The following is a 23,534-nucleotide window of genomic DNA, read 5'->3' as shown; positions in this document are numbered from 1 at the left end:
GCTGTAATATGTTTTTACCCAGAAGAGCCTAAGGAGAAGATAAAAACAAGCCCTGAGAATTTTTCAAAATCATGTAATGTAATTACATATCCAGTTAGACAGCATAATGAACAAGAAAAAGACAAAAAACCCTTAGCCAAATAGTGTTGCCCCCTCCATGTATGTACTGATCAAATGTAACCATGGTGCCCATAAACAGACAGACAGACAAAACTGTTCCAATTGTTGTTGGACTTGAAGCTACGAGGTTGCCAGCCACTTGGTGAATTCAGTTTAGTCTTATTACTCCTAAAGGTATTGTGCTTGTATTCTCTCCCTGTTCTGTTCCCACCAGGTCTTTGCATTCACCTCTCCAAATCTTTCTCGGCTGAAAGAAACCGAAAGATTATAGAATGGTTTTCAAGTTTTGCGATTATCAGATCATATGATAGATAGTATGGAATTATACCTGAATCTAACACGACGCAGCTCTCGTGTCCCATCAGCTAGTTGTCTGATGGTTATGAACACCCCGGGCTCGTCCTGTTCTACCCACTCGGACTCCATGTCACTTGCATTGCTGATGGAAATGGAAGCCTCATCCCTGGAATCGGTTGTCGTTCTTGATGCATCCATAGTTCCAGGTCCTTTATAGTAGTTCCTCTGTCCCGGAGTCATCATGGGGCTCTCCCTCACAGACCCAACCCGAGAATACGAGGAATCTCTCTGCATTACAGGTAAGTCCAACGTTGTTAAGATTCTACTACACATGTTGTCTCTTTGCTATTATCAATTATCATCAACTATGTATAGTTTCAACAAGGTGAATCTGGATATTAAACAGATACTACACTGTAACAGAGTCAATAGTACTAAAAAAAAAAAAAAAAAACTCTTTTTTTTTTTTTTTTTTTTTTGCATTAATCAAGCCACTGTTTGGTGTCTGGCTTTATTTCCCTTTGGGGGCTAACCTCTCTTTAAGCAAAGGAGAAATGCTAGGCCTGTTCACGGCAGGACTGAAAAGGGGCGACCTGTACCCTAGTTGAGTAATGCACACTAGGTCAGACACCTACTTTAATTTGGTTATTAGTGGAAGATTTCAAATTCTTCTTCTTTTTTTTTATCTTTCTCAAATTTCAATTACTATTCAAAAATGTTTTTTTTTTTTTTTACCTAGATTGAAAATTTAAATTTTCATGTGAATATATATAGTAACATAACAGTAAGAATAATTGTAGTTGAGGCGTTGAGTAGACACATATGTGACAAGGCAATAGGGCCAAGAACTTTTTGGCCTAAAGATGACTCTTTTTTTTTTTTTTTTTTTCTTTGCATTAATCAAGCCACTGTTTGGTGTCTGGCTTTATTTCCTTTGGGGGCTAACCTCTCTTTAAGCAAAGGAGAAATGCTAGGCCTGTTCACGGCAGGACTGAAAAAGGGCGACCTGTACCCTAGTTGAGTAATGCACACTAGGTCAGACACCTACTTTAATTTGGTTATTAGTGGAAGATTTCAAATTCTTCTTCTTTTTTTTCTTATCTTTCTCAAATTTCAATTACTATTCAAAAATGTTTTTTTTTTTTTTTACCTAGATTGAAAATTTAAATTTTCATGTGAATATATATAGTAACATAACAGTAAGAATAATTGTAGTTGAGGCGTTGAGTAGACACATATGTGACAAGGCAATAGGGCCAAGAACTTTTTGGCCTAAAGATGNNNNAAAAAAAAAAAAAAAAAGAGTACAACTGCATTAATACATCTCATTGTATTTTACCTTCCTTGATTGTGAGTTGATTGGATTCTTGTTTTTAAATAATGTAATTAAATTTGTATCTCTATCACGTTTCAATAACTAAAAAAAAATCGTGACAAAATACTATTATTGTTGCAGCTGACTAATGTAGCAGCAACAACAACAATTCAAAACCACAGCCAACAAACCCAAACTAGAAACAGCTCCACAAACAGAATTAAGCAAGTTGTGATGAAGATATGTCAAAACCCCACCCTCGACAATAAATTTAAAATTCCTCCGATCCAGACAATGACATCATACAATAATAGAACACTTTAATCTCAAATAATTTATCATACTTAACACAACTTAAAAAATTGAGGGGTGTTTGACCCAGACCCAATGTCCAATGCAGTGCAGCAAACAAATCAGAGAAATAGGCAAATAACAATGCAAAAGATTGGTGGCAACCGACAAGAGCAGGTAACACGCCTGGGTGAAATTTGGAGCATCTCCATGAAATGCAAGCAGCGCAGTGAAAGGTCACGGCCCGGGCGGTCAGTTAAGCAAAGATAGATGTGTTTGTCTAGGTGCCGTACTATGATTTTGATTCCGCCTTTGCTTAATTCCGCAGGTGAGAGGTTTTCAAAAATTAAAAAAAATAAAATAAATTCCGCAGGTGAGACAAAACCAATTGTGCATTCCGATCGAGGGGGTAATTTTGGAATCTGAAACAAGGCCGAGATCTTTGCTTCGTTCCAATTAGGATCTTTTTTAGCGTACTTAGATTCTATTAGGTGCGGTGAAGTCTAGGGATAAACCTTATCATGCACTCCTGATTAGACATTTGATTTCAAACAATCACACATATTCCTTTTCTTACTTCTAAAGCTTTTCTCTTTCCTTTTAATCCAAGATGTTTGGCTTTTGGCACAACTAGTGATAAAGAAAAATAAATCATTTCTTCTCAAAATAAAAAAATAAAAAATAAATCATTTAAAATATGTAGGGTTTATTCATATTATATCAATATTATCGATTTGTAAAATATGGATACAATATAACTTTTTTTCCTCTTGACACTTTGATGTGTTTAGGACTTTACTTTATACAAAGTATATATATACCATTTGATAGTTATTTCACAGACAATTTTTGATAGCGGTATGCCGTACATGTCATACTTCAATTGGAGTAATATATAAAACTCTTTTTTTTTTTTTTTTTTTTCTTTGCATTAATCAAGCCACTGTTTGGTGTCTGGCTTTATTTCCTTTGGGGCTAACCTCTCTTTAAGCAAAGGAGAAATGCTAGGCCTGTTCACGGCAGGACTGAAAAGGGGCGACCTGTACCCTAGTTGAGTAATGCACACTAGGTCAGACACCTACTTTAATTTGGTTATTAGTGGAAGATTTCAAATTCTTCTTCTTTTTTTCTTATCTTTCTCAAATTTCAATTACTATTCAAAAATGTTTTTTTTTTTTTTTACCTAGATTGAAAATTTAAATTTTCATGTGAATATATATAGTAACATAACAGTAAGAATAATTGTAGTTGAGGCGTTGAGTAGACACATATGTGACAAGGCAATAGGGCCAAGAACTTTTTGCCTAAAGATGTTGCAGAGAACAAGATCTTGTTAGGGGAGCAGTTTAAAAGCAACTAGCAGCTTCCGTCTCCACTCATTCATTCATTGATTCATCGTCTGTCGCAAGAGTGAAGCAGTTGTGGCTGCCTTCTGAGTTCTGAGAGAGATTTGATAAAGCGAGGCGAGGCGACCGGTTGCGTACGTTGAGACCAAAACAGTAATATTAGTTGCTGCATATGGTCATACATTGATACTCCATCCATCTGTCTTGTTGTACGTACCATGTACCAGTCTATATAACTACTCTGTCTTCCTGGTCTAAAATGCCACCTTTCTGGTGTGCCATTCACTTTATGTCAATGCTTCGATTGTTGCCTTAATTAGCTTAATTGCAATTGTTGTATGTCCAACCATAATTGCAATTACAGTAATACGGTGAACACTGTACAACCTTTGACTAGAAATTTAAACAGTTAATACAAATGTGCATTTATTGTTTTATATTTGTTCTCGAATATGTGCATTATTAAACAAGTGACTTTATTACATACTTGGGGTGGGTGTTATTCTGGGCAAAAAAAGTACTTAGCAGAAATGATTTAACTTACTGGATACATATTCCATATATGCGAGAGTAACAAAAAAGAAAGGAAACCTAAAAAAAGAAAAAGGAAAAAAAAAAAAAGGAAAAAGGGGGGAATTAATGAAAAGAAAAGCATTCCGTGATGGCCCATGCACATGGATGGCCACAGGAAAATATAAAAATAAAATATTAAAAATACTTCTAGAACAAATTTCGTTTAACTTAAAAGTATTTTGATTAATTGATTATTAAATAAAATAATTATGTTTATTTGGCAATCAATTAACTAAACTATGTTACATTAAACTTAATTTATCTTGTCAAAAACACATGCAATATTACTACTCTCTATCACATTTTACATGTCCTCTTTACAAGGCCAAATCAACCCTTTTTTTCATTACTTATTTTCTTTAGTAATTTTTAATTATTTTTAAATTAAAATTTTTTTTGTTTAATAGTATTTTTAATGTAATGTTTAAATATATAAATTTTATATAATAATATTAAATTTAATATTATAAAAAATTGAATTAAAAATAGTTTTAATCAAATCTGGTTAACCAAATCAGACAAACAAAATGGAACAAGGGAGTATTATATTTTACATCTTTAACTTTAAAAAAGAATATTTTTTTTAGAATTCAAAATAAATTAAATGTGATTGACACATTAAAGTATATTTTCAATAAAAGTAATACAAGTTACATCAATAAAACAGAAAGAAATGAGAGATGATTGGAGGGATTACCAATTAAGTTACTATTAGCCTTCAAAGGTAGCTTAGGGAATGAGAGAGACAAGCATAAAAAAGCATGTGAGATGAGAGATTAGGACTTTCTTAATTACAACGTTAAGAATGTTCACTGTTGTAAGCAAACAAGTTAAAGGGTAAATGCAAAGCAAGAAAAGTGATTATAAAGCCATCTAGAATTAATTATAATCACCATCATCATCATGTGTAAAGTTTTAAGTATTGGGTGATCTCGTATCATTTCAATTCATTCAACCTTCCCCAAGACTTTCGCAATTTCCAAGGCATTTTATTTGATTACTTTGATGATATGCTCATATACCTACCTTCTCTTTCTAGTTTTGCATCACTTCTTAAGGAATGTTTACCATTGTTAAAAGAAGAGACCAGTAACAAAGCATTGTAAGAACCTAATCCTAGCCTCCTAGCTCCCCTTTCTATATTTTACATGAAAATTTAAAGGTTTTGGAATTTATATTAATGTTTTAAATTTTTTGTTACAATTTAAACAAATTCTTGGTTTTTGAAAAATTTAATAAAATCATACCTTTTTTTTTTTATCATTATATTTCTAGAACTTATTTTCTATTCCAACAAATATTTTTAATACTTTACCTCTGACTTAACAGTTAACACACTAACACTGCCAGTGAAACCAAACTGTAGATAATTATCCAATGCGCACATATAAAACATTTATTGAAAGTTTTTCAATGAATTGAAGTTCAAAGTTCAAACAATTAGTTTTTTATGCACAATGGGACACAAATCACACAATGTTAGCCTATTAAGTAATACGGTATATTGCACTAAACTAAAAACTCCATATTCGTAGATTCCTTTTCAATATTATTCAAGTCATCATTCATCAAAATGCAAACGGCAGAAATCAAGTGTCTACTATGTTCCACAAGTAAAAATGTGCTGGTCAAATATATACTCCGTGTACCTTATGTACTAAAATTTGTACTGCTGCCTGAATAGTTGCACCTGATGTTTTCAGTATATCCTTGCAAATGATTAGAAAAAATTGTTGCACAAGTTTCAGGTAATCAGGTGGCAATGTCTGGCAATCAAAAGATGCGGTCCAAGAGGATATGATGAACGGGAATGAAACGTGAAGTAAAATTCTGTGATATGTTCAACAAGGAGTTTGTAATAGCATCCAGCAATTAAGCAACACAAATCCAAACCTAAATTTGCATATTTCCTGCCAGGTTTGATGGGACACTATAGCGGCTCCTAAGAGAGTCAATGGCTTTCTCTGCCGATTGCAAAAGCTCAGGGATGGATGTTTTGCAGACTGAAAATTCATAAGCAAAAGGTTTAGAGGAAAATAAGTAATCAACTAATCAGTCAAGCACTTGTGTTCCTCACCAGTTCTATTATTAAAAAATAAGTAAATAAATAAAAGACACAAATCAATAGCCCACAGGGCATAGTATTGAAATACTGCAACAGAGGATTTGTGTACGTGTATAGGAATTTCAAAGCAAAAAAGCATGGTCTGTATAGTTATTAGTTAGCAGCTTGTTTCATGAAAAATTACTTTGCCAGTAACAGTGAACTACAAAACATGTTATCAACTTCAATAATCTCATATAGTCATATGAACAACTAAAACCAAGCCTAAGAACAGAATAGTAACACTGTTAGGAACTCACAGCGAGATGCATTGGTTTGCACTTCTGCCAAGAATTCAGTATATGAAGCCTGAAATTAACAACCAAATGAAGTGGCAATGGCATAAGCACAAGAAGAAACCCAGATAATTCTCTTTCAAGTGGCAATAGCGGATAATGATGAGTGGAAGACTGACCTTCATAGCCTCACGACCTTCATTGATTCTCTCAGACATTTTCTTATGTTCCCTCTCTGCTTCATCTGCCATTTTCTCACAAGCTTGTGTCTGGATCTGTTTAAATGCCCCAATAAAATTGGACATATAAGAATCTCAATGTTTCCAACTTAATTACCAATCTAAGTTTACGCTTTTCTCCATATTGAAAAATGTTCACCAATAAGAAAGCAAGTAATTCGATCAAAGAGATGAATCATAAAATTTCAGCAACCAGAGAAATGCCATTGTATTGACACTGTACTAAGGAAGATCCAATATTTTCTACAGTGAACTTTAAATCATGCATTTCTATTTTGAAGTTGCACATCACAATCTTGATGTTTATCGTGTTGTAATCATGAACTATACTATGGTTACAGATTGTGTAATTGCAAAGCATCAAAGTCATGCACTGGAGATAAGTGACTAATACTATGTAGCCACAGCATACCCATGAACTTCAATTTAGCAGCGTGCTTCTCACCACAACATTATGACTACATAGATCCAAGTGCATATTGCATCATAGAAACTTGGCACTTTGGTGTACGAGTCTGCTTATTATGTATACCTTTAGAAGGCAAAGGCACTGATTAATAATCTTCTAATCAATGTGTAAAAAAAACACTGAACTAAACAACAACCAAGTTTCATAAACTTAATTGCTTCACTGCCTCTTACACAATAAACAAAAACCTTAAGGATGAGTCATCCCAAAACTAACTTCCACCATTAATCAGACATTTCAGACACATCAAGCATGCCTTCATGCTTGTGAATAGCCTTAACTGTAAGTCAATCAATTGTGTTCCCACATTCATCACCGTGCATAAGGACAATCAGATATGGAGCAATCAATCTGAGAAAGTACTATTGTTGAAATTCGAAAAGTGATCAAACACAAAACTAACAAACTGGCGAGTAGAAAAACGAAAACAGAAAAGCCTAGAGCCACACACATTTAAAAATAGCATTTCTAGGTCTGCTGCCATATACAACTAAAACTCACAAACGTAAACAAATAAAAATTTCAATCCATGAAATGAATTTTATTTCATATTAATATCTGCACTTACGAATTACAAGTGCGCGCAGTGAGAGCATTCATATATCTAAATGGAATACATATACATACATAGCGATACATACATACATAGCGAGAGATAGAGAGAGAGAGAGAGAGAGAGAGAGAGAGGGGGAGAGAGAGAGAGACCTTGAGCCGCTTGTAAAAACGAGAATGAGAGGCCTCAATGTCCTTGAGAATCTCCGAGTGCGAGCAATCGAGCTGGCGCTTGATAGAGTCCAGTCCGGAAGACGCAAAGCTCCTAAGATCGGCTATCGTATTGTAGCTTTTTATCGACGCAGGTGACTTAGAAAGCCGCATCGGCTTAGAGCTCACTCCCGCACGTCTCTTCTTCGACGATGCCGGTGGCGTCAGTGAAGTAGCATCGAACGCACTGAACTTGAACTGGAATGGCATCGGAGACTTGCTGACGGATAAGTTAGGGCTCGCCACTGGCGCAATCGGCGGCGTCTTCAGATAATCCTCCGCCAAGGACTTCCTCGTAGTCTTTGATCTCTTTCTCATCTCCTTCTATCGCTCAAATCCCCCCGGTGGACGGTGGTGGTGATCTTCAAACCGTATTGCAAGAGAGAGCTGTGAAATAATTTGAAAATGTAAGAAATTTTTGTATTTATATTGGCGGGTATTCGGAAACGATACTTGACTTTATAGTCATATTGGGCTGGGCCGTTACAGCTTAGATCCAAAATATATTGGGCTACTATAACTAATTTCCCCTTGGCTAATTTAACGTGGAAAATATTACATATTTTAAATTATTTACGTCAAATTTTGCCGAGAGTCAACTTATAACATTGTAAATTTATAGTTATTAATTTAATAGTCTTACGATTTTGGCTGAGGTTGCCCCCAACCTCCTCTTGTATAATCATTCAATCATATAAAATCATGTTATACATAACAAAATTTAATGTAAACAAGTTAGGGAGTGTAGCATTTAGACATGAAACTTATTTGATTCAAACATAATTGATCACAATAGAAAATTATTATTAAATTTTTTTTTTGTGTGTGTGATGAGAAAAATTCATAGTCACTATCCAAATGTATACATTAGGTAAACTCTGTTTTTGTGTAAATAGTTCGTAAATTATAAAAAAGAGGTAAATTGTATTAGGAAAAATAGAGAGAATGCTGACAAAGAAAAATCTTAATTTTGAGTTATCACATGACGTGACCTTATTCAAATGTAAGAGTGGATGATTCTATGGATCTTTCATCTGCAACTGTTGATTTTTTTCTGGCTATCCCACTTCCCAGAGGTTGCGCGGAGGACTTCTCTACGCTTCAAAGTCAAGTTCCCACCCGAGGTTTTTGGACTATTAATTTTGATAGAGACATAGAGTAAATTAGACCAGAGAATGAATTCGTGTTCATTATTGATTTTAAAGTAAAAATTAGGCATTATAAATTTTGTATAGATGAGATAACTTCAGCAGAGTTAGTTGGGAACTGTTTATGAGCTTTTCATTTTTGTGTAATAATTTATAAATTTTTGTGTAATAGATTTCACCTAGAAGTATCGACAAAATTGAGCAAATTGACTTATTACTTCGTTATATTATTTTTCATAATTTAAAATTGACACGTTTCATTTCTCCGAAAACGAGAAATAAAAACCGTGGGGTTGAACATTCAAAGTGGAAATTTGGAAATGGCAGAAACCTGCGTTGGTTGACTCATTGACATGAAGTTTTCATCGTACTAGCCCAGTAGTTATAATTAGCATATTAATTTAATGAAAACCTGTGTGTTAGAACTCCATAAAAGAATGGTTCAAGCAGGAAAACATAGGCATTCATGGCACTTACTTTATTCCATCTTTCTTTTATTCATGGTACAGAATCTTCTGTGTTTTTGCATGGAATCCAACACACTGTCAAAAGGTGAATCCCTCTCTGGAGACCAGACTCTAGTGTCTGAGGATGGCACATTTGAACTGGGATTTTTCTCACCTGGAAACTCTCCCACCATCTATCTTGCCATATGGTACAAGAATCGGGTGAATCAAACCCAACGAACCTCGGTTTGGGTGGCAAATAGGCAGAAACCAGCTGACAAATCCAAGGGTGATCCAAGTCTTAAAATTTCTCATTCTGGAAAATTACGAGTACTGATGAATCTTGAAGTGATATGGTCATCAGAAAATGAGGCGATGGATGCAGGTGTTTTGCTCGAAGCAGTCCTTCTCAACACTGGGAATCTTGTGCTGAGAGAGAGGTCAAATCCGGAGAATATAATCTGGCAAAGCTTCGATGATCCCACAGATACATGGCTCCCAGGTGCAAAACTGGGATACAATAAGCTCACAGGCAAGTCCCTGCAGAAACTTACTGCTTGGAGAAATGGTGAAGATCCTAGCCCTGGGCTGTTTTCAGTTGTGGCAGAAGAGCAGCAATTGTTTCTCAAGTGGAACATGTCTAAGGAGTACCAGGAAAGTGGACAACTTCATGGAGGAACATTTAGCCATTTTCCTGAACTGGGGTACACTTTGAGTTTCAGTTCTGACACAAATGAGAACCAAACATATTTCAGCTACTCTGTTCACAAGCAGGATGTACTGTCAAGACTGGTGATTGATTCTTCTGGAGAGCTCAAGCAGTTTATGTCTCAAAGGGCCAACTACAATTGGACTGAAGTTTTCACACTGCCAAGAAAAAAGTCTGAAATTTATGGTTTGTGTGGTGGATTTGGCATCTACGACAACGAGAGTGTTTCTTCCCCGTGCAGATGTTTCCAAGGTTTTGAGCCATTGAACAGTACTAATGACAACACCCCAGCAGGTTGCAAGAGGAAATCCCAGCTACAATGCGAAAAACCCGAAAATTATGGTTTTCAAGAGATTTTGGATGTGAAATGGCCTGATAGTTCAGAAACTCATCTTGGTCAGAGTAGAAACTGGTGCAAATCAGAATGCCAAAGTATTTGCTCCTGTTCAGCTTTTGCCTACAATGATAACACATGCTACTTGTGGCATGGAGATTTGCTGAATGCAAAACTTGAACACAAAAATGCACCAGAACTGAACCTGAAACTCTCCTCTTCTAAGATTCAAGAAGCTTCACCAGGTTTTCACTTCATAAGCAATCAAATTAAAATCTGAAATCTTTTTGTCTTCTTTTCCACAATGGTTTATTGTTCAAAGTACATAGAAACACAAATAGTGTTTAAATCCAGGAGGGAAGAAAAGAGTGGAAGTGGGCATAGCAGTGGTGGTGGCATCAGCAGCAGTGCTCCTATTAGCTTCTGTAATATTCTACCTCTGCATTTGTTGCAGACAGAAAGGTATTCATTAATTTTATCAACAGATTGGCCATGTTTGGTAAATGGCTGTTAGCTGATTGGGGTAGACGATATGACTAGTTGATAACATTAGCTTCTTGTAGAAAGGTACATTGGTAAATTAGTTGTTAGTTGATAACTGCTTAGTATAATTTCTTTTATCAAAAAGATAATTGAAAAAGTTCTTTTGAGCAACTTTTTTTTTTTGGAAACTGTTTTGAGCAACTTTTTGAACTTTAACATTTTAGAGTTACAAAAAGCTGATTAACCAAACACTTATATATTATTTTTTTAACCAAGTCAAATAGCTAATAGTAGTCAAATAAGTCAAAATTGACTAATAAGCTAATTATTTTACCAAACAGGACTAATTTGTTTGCTTTCTCTTTCACTTATGCAAAGGAACAACAGAAAAAAAAAAAAGGTTTGATCAGCCTCTAGTCCTAGTTGTTGAATCTCTGACATGCATTAGAACATTAAGGTTATATTTGTTAGAATGTCCTGAATAAGCAAACAAGTAACACTAACTCCCTGTGCCCTGGTTATGATGAGCAGAGAAAAAGCAATCAAGTGAAGATCTATTGTCATTCGATTTTGATTGGGGTGTTTCTGCAATGGATCATCAAACAAACGGTGTAAATAAAATGGCAAAACAATCAAAGGATTATGATTTACCCTCATTCAGTTATGCAAGCGTTTCTGTCTCAACAAACAACTTTTCAGCAGAAAACAAACTTGGAGAAGGCGGGTTTGGACCTGTCTACAAGGTATTATTATTTGCTCTGATGACAAGAATAGCGTAGTCCAGCAACCCTAGTCAAGTTAGTCAAGTTGTTAACTTGGTAACAACGTTACAAATTCGACTCCCAATAAGAACGGCCAATTGACATTCTTGATTTAAGCCAATGATAGTTTAAGCTGGTTTACCTCTGATCCTTTATCGACTAGGATCACAAGCACACCTCCAATTAGTAACAGTGACATTTTCCTTGTAGGGTAAGACATTTCAGGGACAGGAAATAGCTGTGAAGCGGCTTTCGAGAGGATCTAGACAAGGGCTTCGAGAATTTAGGAATGAAATTGCACTAACTGCAAAACTTCAGCATAGAAATCTTGTCAGGCTCCTTGGCTGTTGCACTGAACAGGATGAACGCATACTGGTCTATGAATACTTGCAGAACAAAAGTTTAGACTATTTCCTATTTGGTCAGTTTTCTCCTACAATTTTATAATTTCTATTTCATTGAAACTGGAAATAATCAAAGTAAAAATTTGATGAAAAAAATGACATGCAGATCCAAAGAGAAAAGAGGAGTTACAATGGGAAACACGCGTTCGTATCATCGAAGGGATCGTTCAAGGACTTGTTTATCTACACGAATATTCAAGATTACGTATCATTCATAGAGACCTAAAAGCTAGTAATATTCTTCTAGACGATGAAATGAATCCCAAAATATCAGATTTTGGCATGGCTCGAACTTTTGCTGGCAACAACTCAGAATCAAGCACTAACCGTATTGCTGGAACTTTGTAAGTTCATACACAACTTCAAATGCATCTTCTTCTAGTTCATTCAAAAGAAAAACTAATTAAAATTCATTACTTTCTTATATAATGATCATTTTATAGCGGATATATGGCTCCTGAATATTTAGTGGGAGGACTTTTCTCAGTCAAATCAGATGTATTTAGTCTCGGAGTTCTAATACTGGAGATAATAAGTGGAAAGAAGAATGGCGGATTCAACCAGAGTAGCTCCTTCAACCTTCCTGAATATGTAAGCTACTAAAATATATACCAATGAAGAAAAAAAAAAACAATTTTGACACTTCAATTGTTAAATTTAAGGTTGAGAAAGCATGTGCGTTGTCACAATTTCAAGAAACTTCGTCTTATTTATGATGTGATACACATACTTTCTCAACTCTAATAGAATTTCGTTAAACTATTAGAACAATAACCAAAATTGCAACGATTTAGAATAATTTAGAGTGACTGCCTATTCGTAATAATTAGGTCTAAAACTAGTAGCAATTGAATGATCAAATTGTACTTTTTTTCAATATTATATACAGAAACATATTAATTTCGACTCGTCACGATGATTAAATTAACAGGCATGGGAGCTATGGACTTCAAACCGAGCACTTGAATTGAAGGACACATCAGTAGGATGTAGCTCAGCTTCTGAATTGATGCTAAGATACATTAACATCGGACTCCTGTGCGTGCAACAGAATCCAAACGACCGACCAACTATGTTAAACATAGTATCAATGCTAAGCAATGAAGCCGCAGCTCTTCCACAACCGAAACGACCTGCCTTTTCTACCCACTCCTCACCACCAAACAAAGCCACTGAATCCTCAAACAGTGCTGAAAGTTTCTCCATTAATGGCCTCTCAATTTCAGTACTGCTACCTAGATAGTAACAGCCACATTCTTTATACTCCGTATTATATTAGTCCCGTATATTTGTGTACATGACTTTGTGATCTGGCACAAAATGGCTCAATATTGCATTGTAAGTTAGTAGTATTCAAAAAAAAAAAAGAGTGGAGTAAATATTTGTCGATAATTTGATAAACATAATAATTAAAGATTATATTTTTATACCGAGACAATTCTTATGCTAAGTTGAACTTGAAGATGTGTGTTTACCTGTTTGATTAACAGATCTCATTGAACCGTGCAATAAGGTCACCCATAACACGGCTCTCCCATTTGAGTTATCTTAGCCTATCTCGTACAAAATGCTCAACGAAAAGTCCAGGCTAAACTGATCAGCTCAAATAAAAAATACTAATAGATCATTTAAATGAAGTGTTAAATTTAAGAAGTTTATGATTACAAGTGAACTGTCTCAAGACAAGTCATGTTTGGACTGACCCATATAGATTGAGTTTATCCTACAGTATCATTATCTATAGTTGGGGGGCCTTGGGGCGGATGTTGAACCCTAATATTATCCAAAATTGTTTCTGGATCCACCGATAAAGCCTAAGAACAATGGGCGGATGATATTAAGCTCTGGGTCACTATCAAAATCGGGTCTTCCTTGGCTCCAAAATGAGTGGTTTCAAAAGCTCCCTTTACGTACTCTACCCAAAGGATAAAGTCCAACAGTGAGTCCTCAGTTTCCATTCGCCATTTCACGGTAAATGATCACATCTTCTTGTTTTCCATGTACACATAGAAACGAAGCTCCATAGTCTTAAAATGTCAGCAATTTCATCAAATTTTCCGAAATTAATCTGAACAATATATCGTCTATGAATGGCATAAGTTTGAAACTCAGTTCCATGTCTGTTGTGTTTGGCAAGTCGATACATTTGCTTATGTGTGTAAATGTAATGAAGTGTGGGTTTAGGTGCAATAAGAAATGATCATAAAGGGCGTGTTCCGTAGATATGAAAGGTGGAATCCAGTGCACCCAACTTATGGAGCCTTCTGGGGAATTGGAATTGGAATCGGGTGTGGAGTGGGATGGGGACCTGGTTTTGGTCCTGAGGTGATTGGTTATGTTGGAGCAGGCTGCGGTGCAGGGTTTAGTGTGGGAATCACTCTAGCTGGAATTGGGATTGGGCTTCCTGCCAATGACTTCTTCACAGCTCCTTACAATGGTAAAACACCTGATTTCTTGAGTTATAGTGCTGTTGTTTCTACTAGAGGAAAGTGTTGTACTTGGTAGGAACATTGATTATGTGTTTGTATTTTGTCTAGAGTGACGAGGGAAACCCGCAGTCACTACTCGAGTTTGTGCATTGGTTAAACTCATCTTGTGAATTGTGATCCTATCAAGGAGATAAACCAGTTTAGATTGTTCATAGCTGACATGTTTAAATCAAGAAGGCCAATCGGCTGCTCCTGTTAGGAGTTGAATTTGTAACTTTATGGTTATAAAGTGAACAGTTTGACCAACTGGGCTGGGGTTGCCCCTCGTGGTCCTTTGCTGGGTCCTAACCTTGTGTGTATTTTGTTTGTAGCATTCATGGCTACGAGAAGTGGTGCTCTAGATGTTGCTCGATCGAGTGGTCTACTGAGCATCCGAAATGATGGCAGGGAGGGTTGGTTTAACTTGGATCCACAGATTTCTGGTTTGCAGCAGAAAATAGGAGGGGCATTTTCTACCTTAACAGTGAAAGGTTCTTTGAAGAATGCCATAGATTTCTCTGACTTGAAAACCCAAAGTGTTTTGCTTACAAAAGGTTTTTTGGATCAAATGAAGACGATTAGCAAGCATGAAAGTAAAGGTATGGAATTGTGAGTAGCAGGGTAGTAGTACCCTAATGAACATACTTTTCTATAGGATTTTGCTAGTGTTTTCTCTTGTCAAATCCTGGTTGCAATGTACTTGCTTTAATGGTATGTCATGTCTTTATGCTATTGTTTATTCCCTTATTAGGTATTTTGGCTATCTTTATGCTCGTTTTTCTTTCTTACTATCACCTTTCTGGAAAACTCTTTTGAACTGGTATTAATGAGAATCTGAGTGCCTAAATGGCACCAAATCTTAAACCTAAGCTGCTATCGCTCAATTATTAGGTTCCAACTAAGTTAGGTTTTGTTGTTCTCGGGACGCCCTTTTGCAAAACTTCATTCTTTCCCTGAAATAGTGTGTTTATTTGACTAATTCCTTTGTATTTAGACTATCATCTAGTCTATATATATATAATTGTGAATATCTTCTACAATTGAATGGGTATTTTTACAATGGACATTGAAAGTGTAACTATATGAAAGTTGTATCCTGATTTCACCTATTCGGAAACTTGATAAAACTATAGAGAAGTTGACGGACTTGTCTTGTGCTTGCAGGTTCAGAAGATGAATAGCGCAATGACATTGTTGAGTGTATGTTATGAGTATTTGAATGGCTTTTTCAAAACACACCGGCATACTTCTCCGATTAGTGCGGAGAAATTTTCCTCAAATAAACAAAGAAGAGAATACGTTACTTGTGCATTCGGAAAACAAAAACCGAAGACGAGAAAATGAAAAACAGTGAATTTAAGTAAACGCAGCTGGTCATTTGTTTTAGTGTAATCTTCAAATTATTCCAATCTTGTCATTTTCCTTGTATATGTTGCTTTTTCTTCTGGCTTTATCATGTCTGCCACTCCTTGTAAAGTTTTGCAATATCCATATTGAAACCTTATGATCATCTCATTTCCAAAACAAGCTTTATGTCTTGCTGAGGTTGCCTTTTTTGACTCAAATGTTTTTTTGCCAAAGTTGGAACATGTACTCACATTATTGGTATTAGCTGAAAAGAGGACTATTTATTTACTTGTCATTTTTCGATTTTTTTTTCATGTAATGAAAAATAGCATTTTTTTTATCCTCTATTTATAAGAAATAGTAATTTTAGTTCATTAATTGTTGGCGTGAAGTGAGTATTATCCCTTTTTGTAATTGCTAACTTCATCCTCAAAAGGTGTCCAATAGTATTGTGGTGGGATAATCATAGTGGCTTAGTGGCTTTAGTGCCCACGATGAGCCCATCACATTGGATGACTTTCATATTGAGGCTACTAGAGGTCAATTATGAAACTTCACCCTTAATCTACCACCCCGGTTCAAGATGTAATTGCTAACTTGTTACCAAGGATAGGTGGAGTTGACAAATAAGAAGGCATTTGCAGATCTGTTATGGCTCATACTGGTAACAATGAAGACTGTAAAATTGAACCAATCCTTGGCAGACAATAGACATCAATGAGATTGCACCCACTAATCAATACAAAAATCAGTTCCATGATATGGCAACACCTTAACCAAATGATGAAAACAGTTCTTGGGCAAATGGAACAAATTACATATGGAAGTGTATTGCACTTTGGTAACATTAAAACAAAAAGCATAAACTAATGTTGCAAATGAGATGTTCCGCTAACAGGAGATTCTCCAAGCAAGCTAGCTGGCTGGCATTCAAGAACGATCACTCCCTAAGTTGCATTACATCCTAGCTTCATCGAATGACATGCAATTGAGTCTCAAAACTAAGGCATTACAATGAGAAAGGCAATAGGAATAAGAGCACTCAATCAGACCAGGCTTTTATTTTGTGCACCAAAATTGACATTTTTCCAGCTGCTGGAGCAAATAGGATCAAATAACCAGCTTCTGGTGTCTGCAGATCTTGAATGAAATCACTGACAAACCAAAAAAAAAAAAGAAAAAAAAAAAAGAGAAGCAATTTTCATGTGCTTTCATAGATCAATCTGTGTTACAGTAAATGGATCATGTTATAGCTAAGAAATCGGCAGAAATATCATTCAGTTTAATGCAAGTGAAGGAGGATCAGTACGATAACGTTGATGAATGATACTATTTTGAGTTTTGACAATAGATTTTCATTATCTGTTCTAACATAGTATTTATAGTAACTAGCATCGCCATTTGATCAGAACAGAAGACATAAACTAAAGTGCATCATGTATGTGATTTTTATTTATTTACTAGAGCCTAGGCGATTGTTTTAATTTTCCTTAGGATACTGCAAAGATAAACAGGGGAAGAAAATCAAATACCTGATCCAACAGAAGGATTCACGATATTACAAATGGCAAGATTCTGTCTCAGTACGGTACTTGATGGATGGAATATGCCTGATCTTTGGACGATCAATGCCATCGCCTCCAATACGTTGTATGAACTCTCCTGAAACTCCTTTCAAGTCGAGCTCTTCAAGTCTGGTAAGGTATTCAATACCTTGGGGCACCTTGTTCAGTTTAGGGCACGAATGTATATTCAGGCATTCGAGCCTGGGCATCACTCCATTTGAAAACACGATTTCTACTAAATCAGGGAAAACTGCAAGGTGTAAGTCCTCAAGCTTTAGGAATCCAGAACTGAAGAACAGTTGTTCCTTGCCAGAGCTATAAGCATTGACTAAAGTAAGGTGCTCCAAACACTGAAGCTCGCAAAGGTAGGGTACAGGATCCTCTGTCAATCGGCTCCAATGCAAATGCAAATGTATAATATTGCGCAGTGAAGGGAACCAATGGGGGACATCTTTTAGTTTCCCAACCAAAGTGAGCTTTCGGAAATTAGTTGGTGTGGAAGAGAGGTGATCTATTGGAAGACTTTCATTCTCTTCAGCAACCATTAGTAGAAGCTGTCGAAGAAACTTCAGTTTTTCGATTGAGGCACACAGAGCCTTCTTATCTGTTTCTCTCACATTTGTAAGCCCGATCCTTACAAGCTGACTCATTTTCCCAATTCCCTTGATAATATCAGCATTTGCTTCAATGCAGTTAACAACTTGTAGATTCTTTATCTTGCATATGGTAGCTGGAACTCGCATTCCTTTAGTATACGTGAAACATTCCTTTTCTATCTCTTGATAGAGAAGTAAATGCCTCAAATAGAACAACTTGTCTATTTCCTGTGGTAGTGCCTTCACATTCGTTCTCCTAATGTCGAGGGTGTACAAGTTCCTGAGTCTACCCACAGACTTGGGCAGTTCCTTGATAAGAGTTCCACTCAGACCTAAGTACCTTAGATTGAATAAATTACCAATGACATCAGGCAAATGCTGAATTTGTGCATCCGGCAACTCCAGGACCCTTAATAGTCTGAATCTCGGTAAAAGATCATCCAAAGTCTCTTTAACATCAAAGGCAGAAAAAGATCTAACGTTTTTCATATCGCCCCCCATGCGAAACGTTCCATCACTGGCATGCACAGACAAGCGGCGTGCTCTTATTTCTCCTTCCAGGTTTTCTGGATCACAGATTGACAAGAAATTTTCCTGCTCCGACAATGAATGAGCCAGCTCCCACATCAGATCATGAAGCTTACACATCTTCGGCCTTAAGTAACTATGGCGCTTTGTAACTTGAAGGAGGCTTCTAGAAATGAGTTCTTTGAGATAGATTTTTCCTACTTCCTCCGGTATTAGACCCCTTCTTTCTTCAAGAAACCCTTCGGCCATCCACATTCTCATTAGTCTGCCAGCTCCGACCCATCTTCCCATCGGGAAAAGGCAACAGTATAAAAAGCAGTTCTTAAGATAATAAGGCAAGTCATTGAAGCTCAATAGAAAAATGGTTTTGACCTCATCAAGCAACGGGTTGTTGCTGATATGCCAGCTGAGGGCATTATAAACTTCCCTCCATTTTCGTTCTGACGGATCTTTTGAACCCATGAGACCACCTAGAGCAACAATTGCAAGAGGCAAACCCTCACATTTTTCAACCAAGGTATGACCTATGCCTTCTAGCTCTTCAGGACAGTTGCAATTATGCTCATTGCAAAAAGCCTTTCTACAAAAGAGAGCCCAAGCATCGCTCTTTGAGAGAGGTTGAGAATGGAAAACACGGCAACCTGCCCCATAAGGATAAGATGCTATGTCTTCCTTCCGTGTTGTTATGATTACTCTGCTTCGATTTTTATTATCAGGGAGAGCAACACATACTTGTCTCCAAAAATTGATATTCCATACATCATCCAAAACTACAACATACCTCTTTTGCTCCAAGAATTTGACAAGCGTCTCCACCAAGTGCTTGTAATCCATGGAATTCATCTTTTTGGGGACTGGTTCATCCTTGTCATTGAAAAATTCAGTTATCATCCTTCTGAGCAAGTCCTCTATCGTGTAATGCCTCGAGACAGACACCCATGCACAGCAGTTGAAATTCCTCTTGATGGTACGGCTGGTGTAGGTTTTCGAAACTAAAGTTGTCTTCCCTGAACCCCCCATGCCCACAACAGAAATCACAATACGGTGTTCCTCTTCTCCCTCCAACCAGGTTAGCAACTCGTCTGTTTCTGAATCGAGTCCAACAATCTCATCACTCCCGATGAAGAAAGCCGAGTCACTGATGTTTTGTGCATGGCTGCGAGAGTGACTTGATGGTTCTGAGGATGACACAATGTGACTAAGATCGTACCTCTTACTTCTTTTGGCAATGTCTTTGATCTCACCTTTGATCTTTTTCAGCTCAACGGCAGTTTTGTGTGTAATCCAGAGTTCCTCTGGAAGCTTTAACATCCTGAGTAAGAAAGCTTTAAAACCACTTTTCTTCATACCGTCTACATGATACAAGAACTCGTCTATAACATCTTCCGCTTCAAATACTATGTCCCTCACTTGTACTGCCCAAACAGACACCCCTTCAATTTCGTTTTTGCACTTCTCAGCATCCTTTATGAAGCATCTCATGCTCTCGAGCTCAAGTTTGATCTTGGAGATTTCTTGCCGTACTCCACCAATCAGAAACCCCGGCCTATTAAGAAGGTATGTGATGCTCACTACCAAGAGTTCCACTGCAGCCTCTGCCATTTTTTCTCTTCAAAAACCTCTGTCTAAGAGAAAGCTTGTTTCGAGATAGAATGAAGATCATAGTATTTAGTTGTCTACTTGTCTGAACCAGTGAGAAAAGAATTTTTAGAGAAAGAAAGCCCATGTTCTGCGCATAGGTTTCTACATGTTGAGCTGTCAATGATGCAGGACCCACTCTCATTTCCCTGTATTTGTCACTAAAAGAAACTCCAACCTCCTTCAATTCATTGTATCAATCATTGAATGGTTATTCACTGTATTAACCTGTGGTTAAAAAATCACCGTGAAAGGAAAATAGTTACATTGGAGCAACACCATAAGACGCACTTATCAAAATCAACCAATTCAAATCCTTCCTTACAAGCAATAAAAATTAAACAGATAAATTAACTAGTATTTAGCAGCAGTTGCTTGCTTGAAGATTTAAACGACAAAGTTATTGACAGAAATGTGAAAATTCAGCAACAGTTCATTAGGTGACATCGTGACACTAATCACACTATCACTTCTTTCTTAGAATAAATGCAACTTTGACTAGTTTGTATTGATAAGTGTTAGGATCAAGCACTTACCACTACGCCAAAATTATAGCTTATAGCGAAGGCACACAATCCCCCTAGCCACCTGGAGCTAGACTTGGCCCTTCACTGGCCTCCGCCCAAAAATCCCCAGCATTGCCAGCCTTACTCTTGCTGGGACTCAAACTCGTGACCTGGCTCTTCACCGGCCTCCGCCCAAGTTTGGATGAATTAATACCTAACTGCAACGTACTTCTAAGAATGAAGTGAATCTCAGTACTGCACATTTTAAAAATATTGTGTATAACATTGAACCACACAACAGTTTGTGACCAGTGCATATGTTTCTATAATGATATATAGATATTCCATTAAGAGCTCAGTTTCTTTTAAAGGGCATTTAGCGTCATCATATATCCAAGTCAATAATGCAGACACGTGTACTCATCTTGAACAAATGACAATGGATCTGTACATCCATAGAGATACTCTTCATCACTGTTAAACAGAAAAATATTTCAATCCATAGTCAATGAAGAGATTGATTACAAATCCAATCATCTAAGCAAGGCTCTTCACAGCAAATGATGCGGCTAAGTAATCCTCTTCATTGACAAAGATAGTCACCAATTAATCTTCAAAACAGTCTTTATGTCACATTTTTTGTTATTAGTTCTCTCTTTCTCTTTCCTTCTCAATTTTCATTTTACATGTTTAGTTCAATAATTCAAGCATACTGTCCCCATGCCAGGAATGTCATTCAAATTTCAAAATATAATAATTGCATACTACACATGCTTAAATAAAAACAATGAATTTGAAAGAAAAAAAAAATAAAAAAAAATCTGATTGCATGATATTTTTACTCTAGTAATCTGTTTGAATTTTTAAAAAAATTCTTTAGACATCTATCAGAGCTATTTGAAATGATGCCTCAAGGTGCAGAAAAGCCAAATGCTTGTGACAAAAGGAATTGAACCCAGATTTAATTTGAAATCATAGTATCTTGGCCAAGAAAAAAAAACAAATCAACTACAAAACTAGGCATATATTCATTGAAAAAAAAAAAGTTTAGGGCATTCAACAAATTGAAAATTTTCCAGTTTTCCAGAAAAGGAAAATAGAAATAGAAAACAAAATTGGAAAAATGGAGTTAGTGTTCAAATTGAAATATTCTCCAAACAGAACAATGGAACAATAAATTTTTGTTTTTCAAATGGACACAAGGGCAAATGAGAAGTACACTTGGTACTATTCATCCACATTTTCCTTTTTAAAGGGTGTTCTGCCCTTTTTAAACCCTCTATGGAAGAGTAGATATGCAAAACAGAAAACTTTTTTCCATACTACACAAGCTGGAATTCATAGATGTTGAGCATAGTTACAGATGCAGATATGCCAATTACAAAGTATCAGAAGGCTATGGCCAGGTTGGCCAAAGTTATAAACCAATACTCAGATGAACAATTGATACAGGTGTTTAACAGGTGACTAAAATAAATATTAGGAATCAAATGGGGTTCACAAACTAGAAGACATGCCACAGTCAGCATTGCAGATGCACCAAACACAATCTCTAGCACTCGGTAGAATAATTTTTTTTTTTTTGATAGATTATGTTTCTAGCTTACGCCAGACTAATTCTAAGCCCTAGAGCCCTTGCCCCTTATCTGTACACTCTGCACGCAAGTATCTGTACACTCTGCAGGCAAGAGATCTATTCATTACCTCATATCAGTCAAAGTCTCCCAATGACCCCACATTCTTAGTGGGATTGGAACCCACACCCCATGTTTATTGTTCCCACTATTCCATTATCAATGAACTTTAATCTCAATGGAGTTCTGCAAATCAAGTTAAAAACAGCACTCAAAATTAAAAAGTAAATTGTCACAGATGATAAGAGGTCTATCTAACAAGTTACGGAGTACAACCTAACATTCTTTAGCAGCCTCACTCAGCTCAATTATTATTTGCATCAATCAGCTTTTAAAACATAAAGCATCATAAAGAGGCCAAAAATATGCCTAATAGCTGTCAATTGTACAAGACATCAAGAAAATAAAAAAGATGGTTGGCCCCCTGGCCCCTGCACTATATTTTAGCCAAAAGCTTCTTTAGATATGTGGCTAGAGCATAGAAAAGAAAAAGCTGAGTTCCCACAATTCGTAAGCTACGCACACCAGCACCAAAAATGCACGATACCTTTAATAAATGCAACTTAACCTGAAACTTTAACGGGAAAGCCACACCCGTGACAGCGATATGAAAAGCAGAGTAATTGCATTGCATTGAGGATTAAAAACAAGAAATTTGTTAGGGTTCCACGAAAGAAATTGATGAGAGTGAAAGCATGGAGTCAATTACAATCCTTATACATGAACCAAGGTTCACTCTACACTGTCAACCATGGTTCATGTGTATGTATTTTGTGCTTTATAAAATTTGGTAAATTAAGAATATGAATTATGTATTTAAATTGTGTCTTATATTATGAATTTATGTGTCTTCTATCGTGAAATTATGCGTCTATGATGATAAATTATGTAGCTAAATCATATTTGAAAAATAAATAAATATATAGCATGTGTATGTGTTTTGTATTATGATTTTTTGTATCTTGTGTTGTGAAATTAAGTACCTTACGAGTATGAATTTTGTATCTATTTTTTCAATTCCGGGTCCATGCTATGGCAGCTATGTTATGTGTTTTGTGTTGTGATTTTTTGTGTTTTGTGTTATGAAATTATGTATCTTACAAGTATGAATTCTATACTTCGTTATTTCAATTTATGGTTCATGATGCTATGTGAACCCTGGTCCATGATATAAAATATGTCTATGGACACGGGTCCACCTTGCAAGGTGGACCT

The 23,534-nt window shown here is 36.2% G+C and overlaps 5 protein-coding genes across 9 annotated transcripts; 2 read left to right on the top strand and 3 right to left on the bottom strand.

Moving 5' to 3' along the window:
- Positions 1 to 40: 40 nt before the first annotated feature.
- LOC116022292 (protein BREVIS RADIX-like) lies at positions 41 to 788 on the bottom strand. The gene is made up of 2 exons (XM_031262929.1): positions 449 to 788; positions 41 to 367 (listed from the first exon to the last, which is right to left on the bottom strand). The coding sequence occupies exons 1-2, from the start codon at positions 748 to 750 to the stop codon at positions 289 to 291; spliced, it is 381 nt and encodes a 126-aa protein (XP_031118789.1). The 5' UTR covers positions 751 to 788; the 3' UTR covers positions 41 to 288.
- A 4,682-nt stretch (positions 789 to 5,470) lies between these two features.
- LOC116023766 lies at positions 5,471 to 8,086 on the bottom strand. The gene is made up of 4 exons (XM_031264776.1): positions 7,696 to 8,086; positions 6,462 to 6,557; positions 6,307 to 6,355; positions 5,471 to 5,945 (listed from the first exon to the last, which is right to left on the bottom strand). The coding sequence occupies exons 1-4, from the start codon at positions 8,068 to 8,070 to the stop codon at positions 5,836 to 5,838; spliced, it is 630 nt and encodes a 209-aa protein (XP_031120636.1). The 5' UTR covers positions 8,071 to 8,086; the 3' UTR covers positions 5,471 to 5,835.
- A 1,273-nt stretch (positions 8,087 to 9,359) lies between these two features.
- Positions 9,360 to 13,421, top strand: LOC116023085 (receptor-like serine/threonine-protein kinase SD1-8). The gene is made up of 7 exons (XM_031264051.1): positions 9,360 to 10,634; positions 10,744 to 10,851; positions 11,404 to 11,615; positions 11,844 to 12,054; positions 12,144 to 12,381; positions 12,481 to 12,628; positions 12,969 to 13,421. Exons 1-7 carry the CDS (start codon positions 9,401 to 9,403, stop codon positions 13,278 to 13,280), a joined length of 2,463 nt encoding a protein of 820 aa, XP_031119911.1. The 5' UTR covers positions 9,360 to 9,400; the 3' UTR covers positions 13,281 to 13,421.
- Positions 13,422 to 13,953: 532 nt separating this feature from the next.
- Positions 13,954 to 16,124, top strand: LOC116021737 (cadmium-induced protein AS8). Its single transcript, XM_031262207.1, has 3 exons — positions 13,954 to 14,474; positions 14,838 to 15,104; positions 15,670 to 16,124. Exons 1-3 carry the CDS (start codon positions 14,234 to 14,236, stop codon positions 15,684 to 15,686), a joined length of 525 nt encoding a protein of 174 aa, XP_031118067.1. The 5' UTR covers positions 13,954 to 14,233; the 3' UTR covers positions 15,687 to 16,124.
- Positions 16,125 to 16,549: 425 nt separating this feature from the next.
- Positions 16,550 to 22,980, bottom strand: LOC116022544 (disease resistance protein RPM1-like). 5 transcript variants are annotated; one of them, XM_031263289.1, is made up of 5 exons: positions 22,867 to 22,951; positions 22,390 to 22,505; positions 20,716 to 20,913; positions 17,385 to 20,407; positions 16,550 to 17,006 (listed from the first exon to the last, which is right to left on the bottom strand). In XM_031263289.1, the coding sequence occupies exon 4, from the start codon at positions 20,141 to 20,143 to the stop codon at positions 17,411 to 17,413; it is 2,733 nt and encodes a 910-aa protein (XP_031119149.1). In that variant the 5' UTR covers positions 20,144 to 20,407; positions 20,716 to 20,913; positions 22,390 to 22,505; positions 22,867 to 22,951; the 3' UTR covers positions 16,550 to 17,006; positions 17,385 to 17,410. The 5 variants fall into 5 exon arrangements, with proteins under 5 accessions (XP_031119149.1, XP_031119150.1, XP_031119151.1 ...); XM_031263290.1 differs by lacking the exon at positions 22,390 to 22,505 and having other exon boundaries at positions 20,716 to 20,916; positions 22,867 to 22,955; XM_031263291.1 differs by lacking the exons at positions 20,716 to 20,913; positions 22,390 to 22,505 and having other exon boundaries at positions 22,867 to 22,980.
- Positions 22,981 to 23,534: the final 554 nt, after the last annotated feature.

Source organism: Ipomoea triloba, chromosome 6 (genome assembly GCF_003576645.1).
Source record: "Ipomoea triloba cultivar NCNSP0323 chromosome 6, ASM357664v1".
NCBI lineage: Eukaryota > Viridiplantae > Streptophyta > Magnoliopsida > Solanales > Convolvulaceae > Ipomoea > Ipomoea triloba.
The sequence above is the reverse complement of the archived record's forward strand: the minus strand, read 5'-3'. Positions and strand labels throughout refer to the sequence as shown.

Bases quoted from the DNA above. Each gene is read 5' to 3' on its own strand.
- LOC116022292 (XM_031262929.1), bottom strand. From the start codon at position 750: ATGTGTAGTAGAATCTTAACAACGTTGGACTTACCTGTAATGCAGAGA. The intron at 368-448 runs GTATAATTCCAT...GGTTTCTTTCAG, and splicing joins CTGCGTCGTGTTAGATTCAG to CCGAGAAAGATTTGGAGAGG.
- LOC116023766 (XM_031264776.1), bottom strand. From the start codon at position 8,070: ATGAGAAAGAGATCAAAGACTACGAGGAAGTCCTTGGCGGAGGATTAT. The intron at 6,356-6,461 runs GTCAGTCTTCCA...TGTTAATTTCAG, and splicing joins AAGGTCGTGAGGCTATGAAG to GCTTCATATACTGAATTCTT. The intron at 5,946-6,306 runs GTGAGTTCCTAA...ATGAATTTTCAG, and splicing joins GCAAACCAATGCATCTCGCT to TCTGCAAAACATCCATCCCT.
- LOC116023085 (XM_031264051.1), top strand. From the start codon at position 9,401: ATGGTACAGAATCTTCTGTGTTTTTGCATGGAATCCAACACACTGTCA. The intron at 12,382-12,480 runs GTAAGTTCATAC...ATCATTTTATAG, and splicing joins AACCGTATTGCTGGAACTTT to CGGATATATGGCTCCTGAAT. The intron at 12,629-12,968 runs GTAAGCTACTAA...TTAAATTAACAG, and splicing joins CCTTCAACCTTCCTGAATAT to GCATGGGAGCTATGGACTTC.
- LOC116021737 (XM_031262207.1), top strand. From the start codon at position 14,234: ATGATCATAAAGGGCGTGTTCCGTAGATATGAAAGGTGGAATCCAGTG. The intron at 14,475-14,837 runs GTAAAACACCTG...TTTTGTTTGTAG, and splicing joins CTTCACAGCTCCTTACAATG to CATTCATGGCTACGAGAAGT.
- LOC116022544 (XM_031263291.1), bottom strand. From the start codon at position 20,143: ATGGCAGAGGCTGCAGTGGAACTCTTGGTAGTGAGCATCACATACCTT.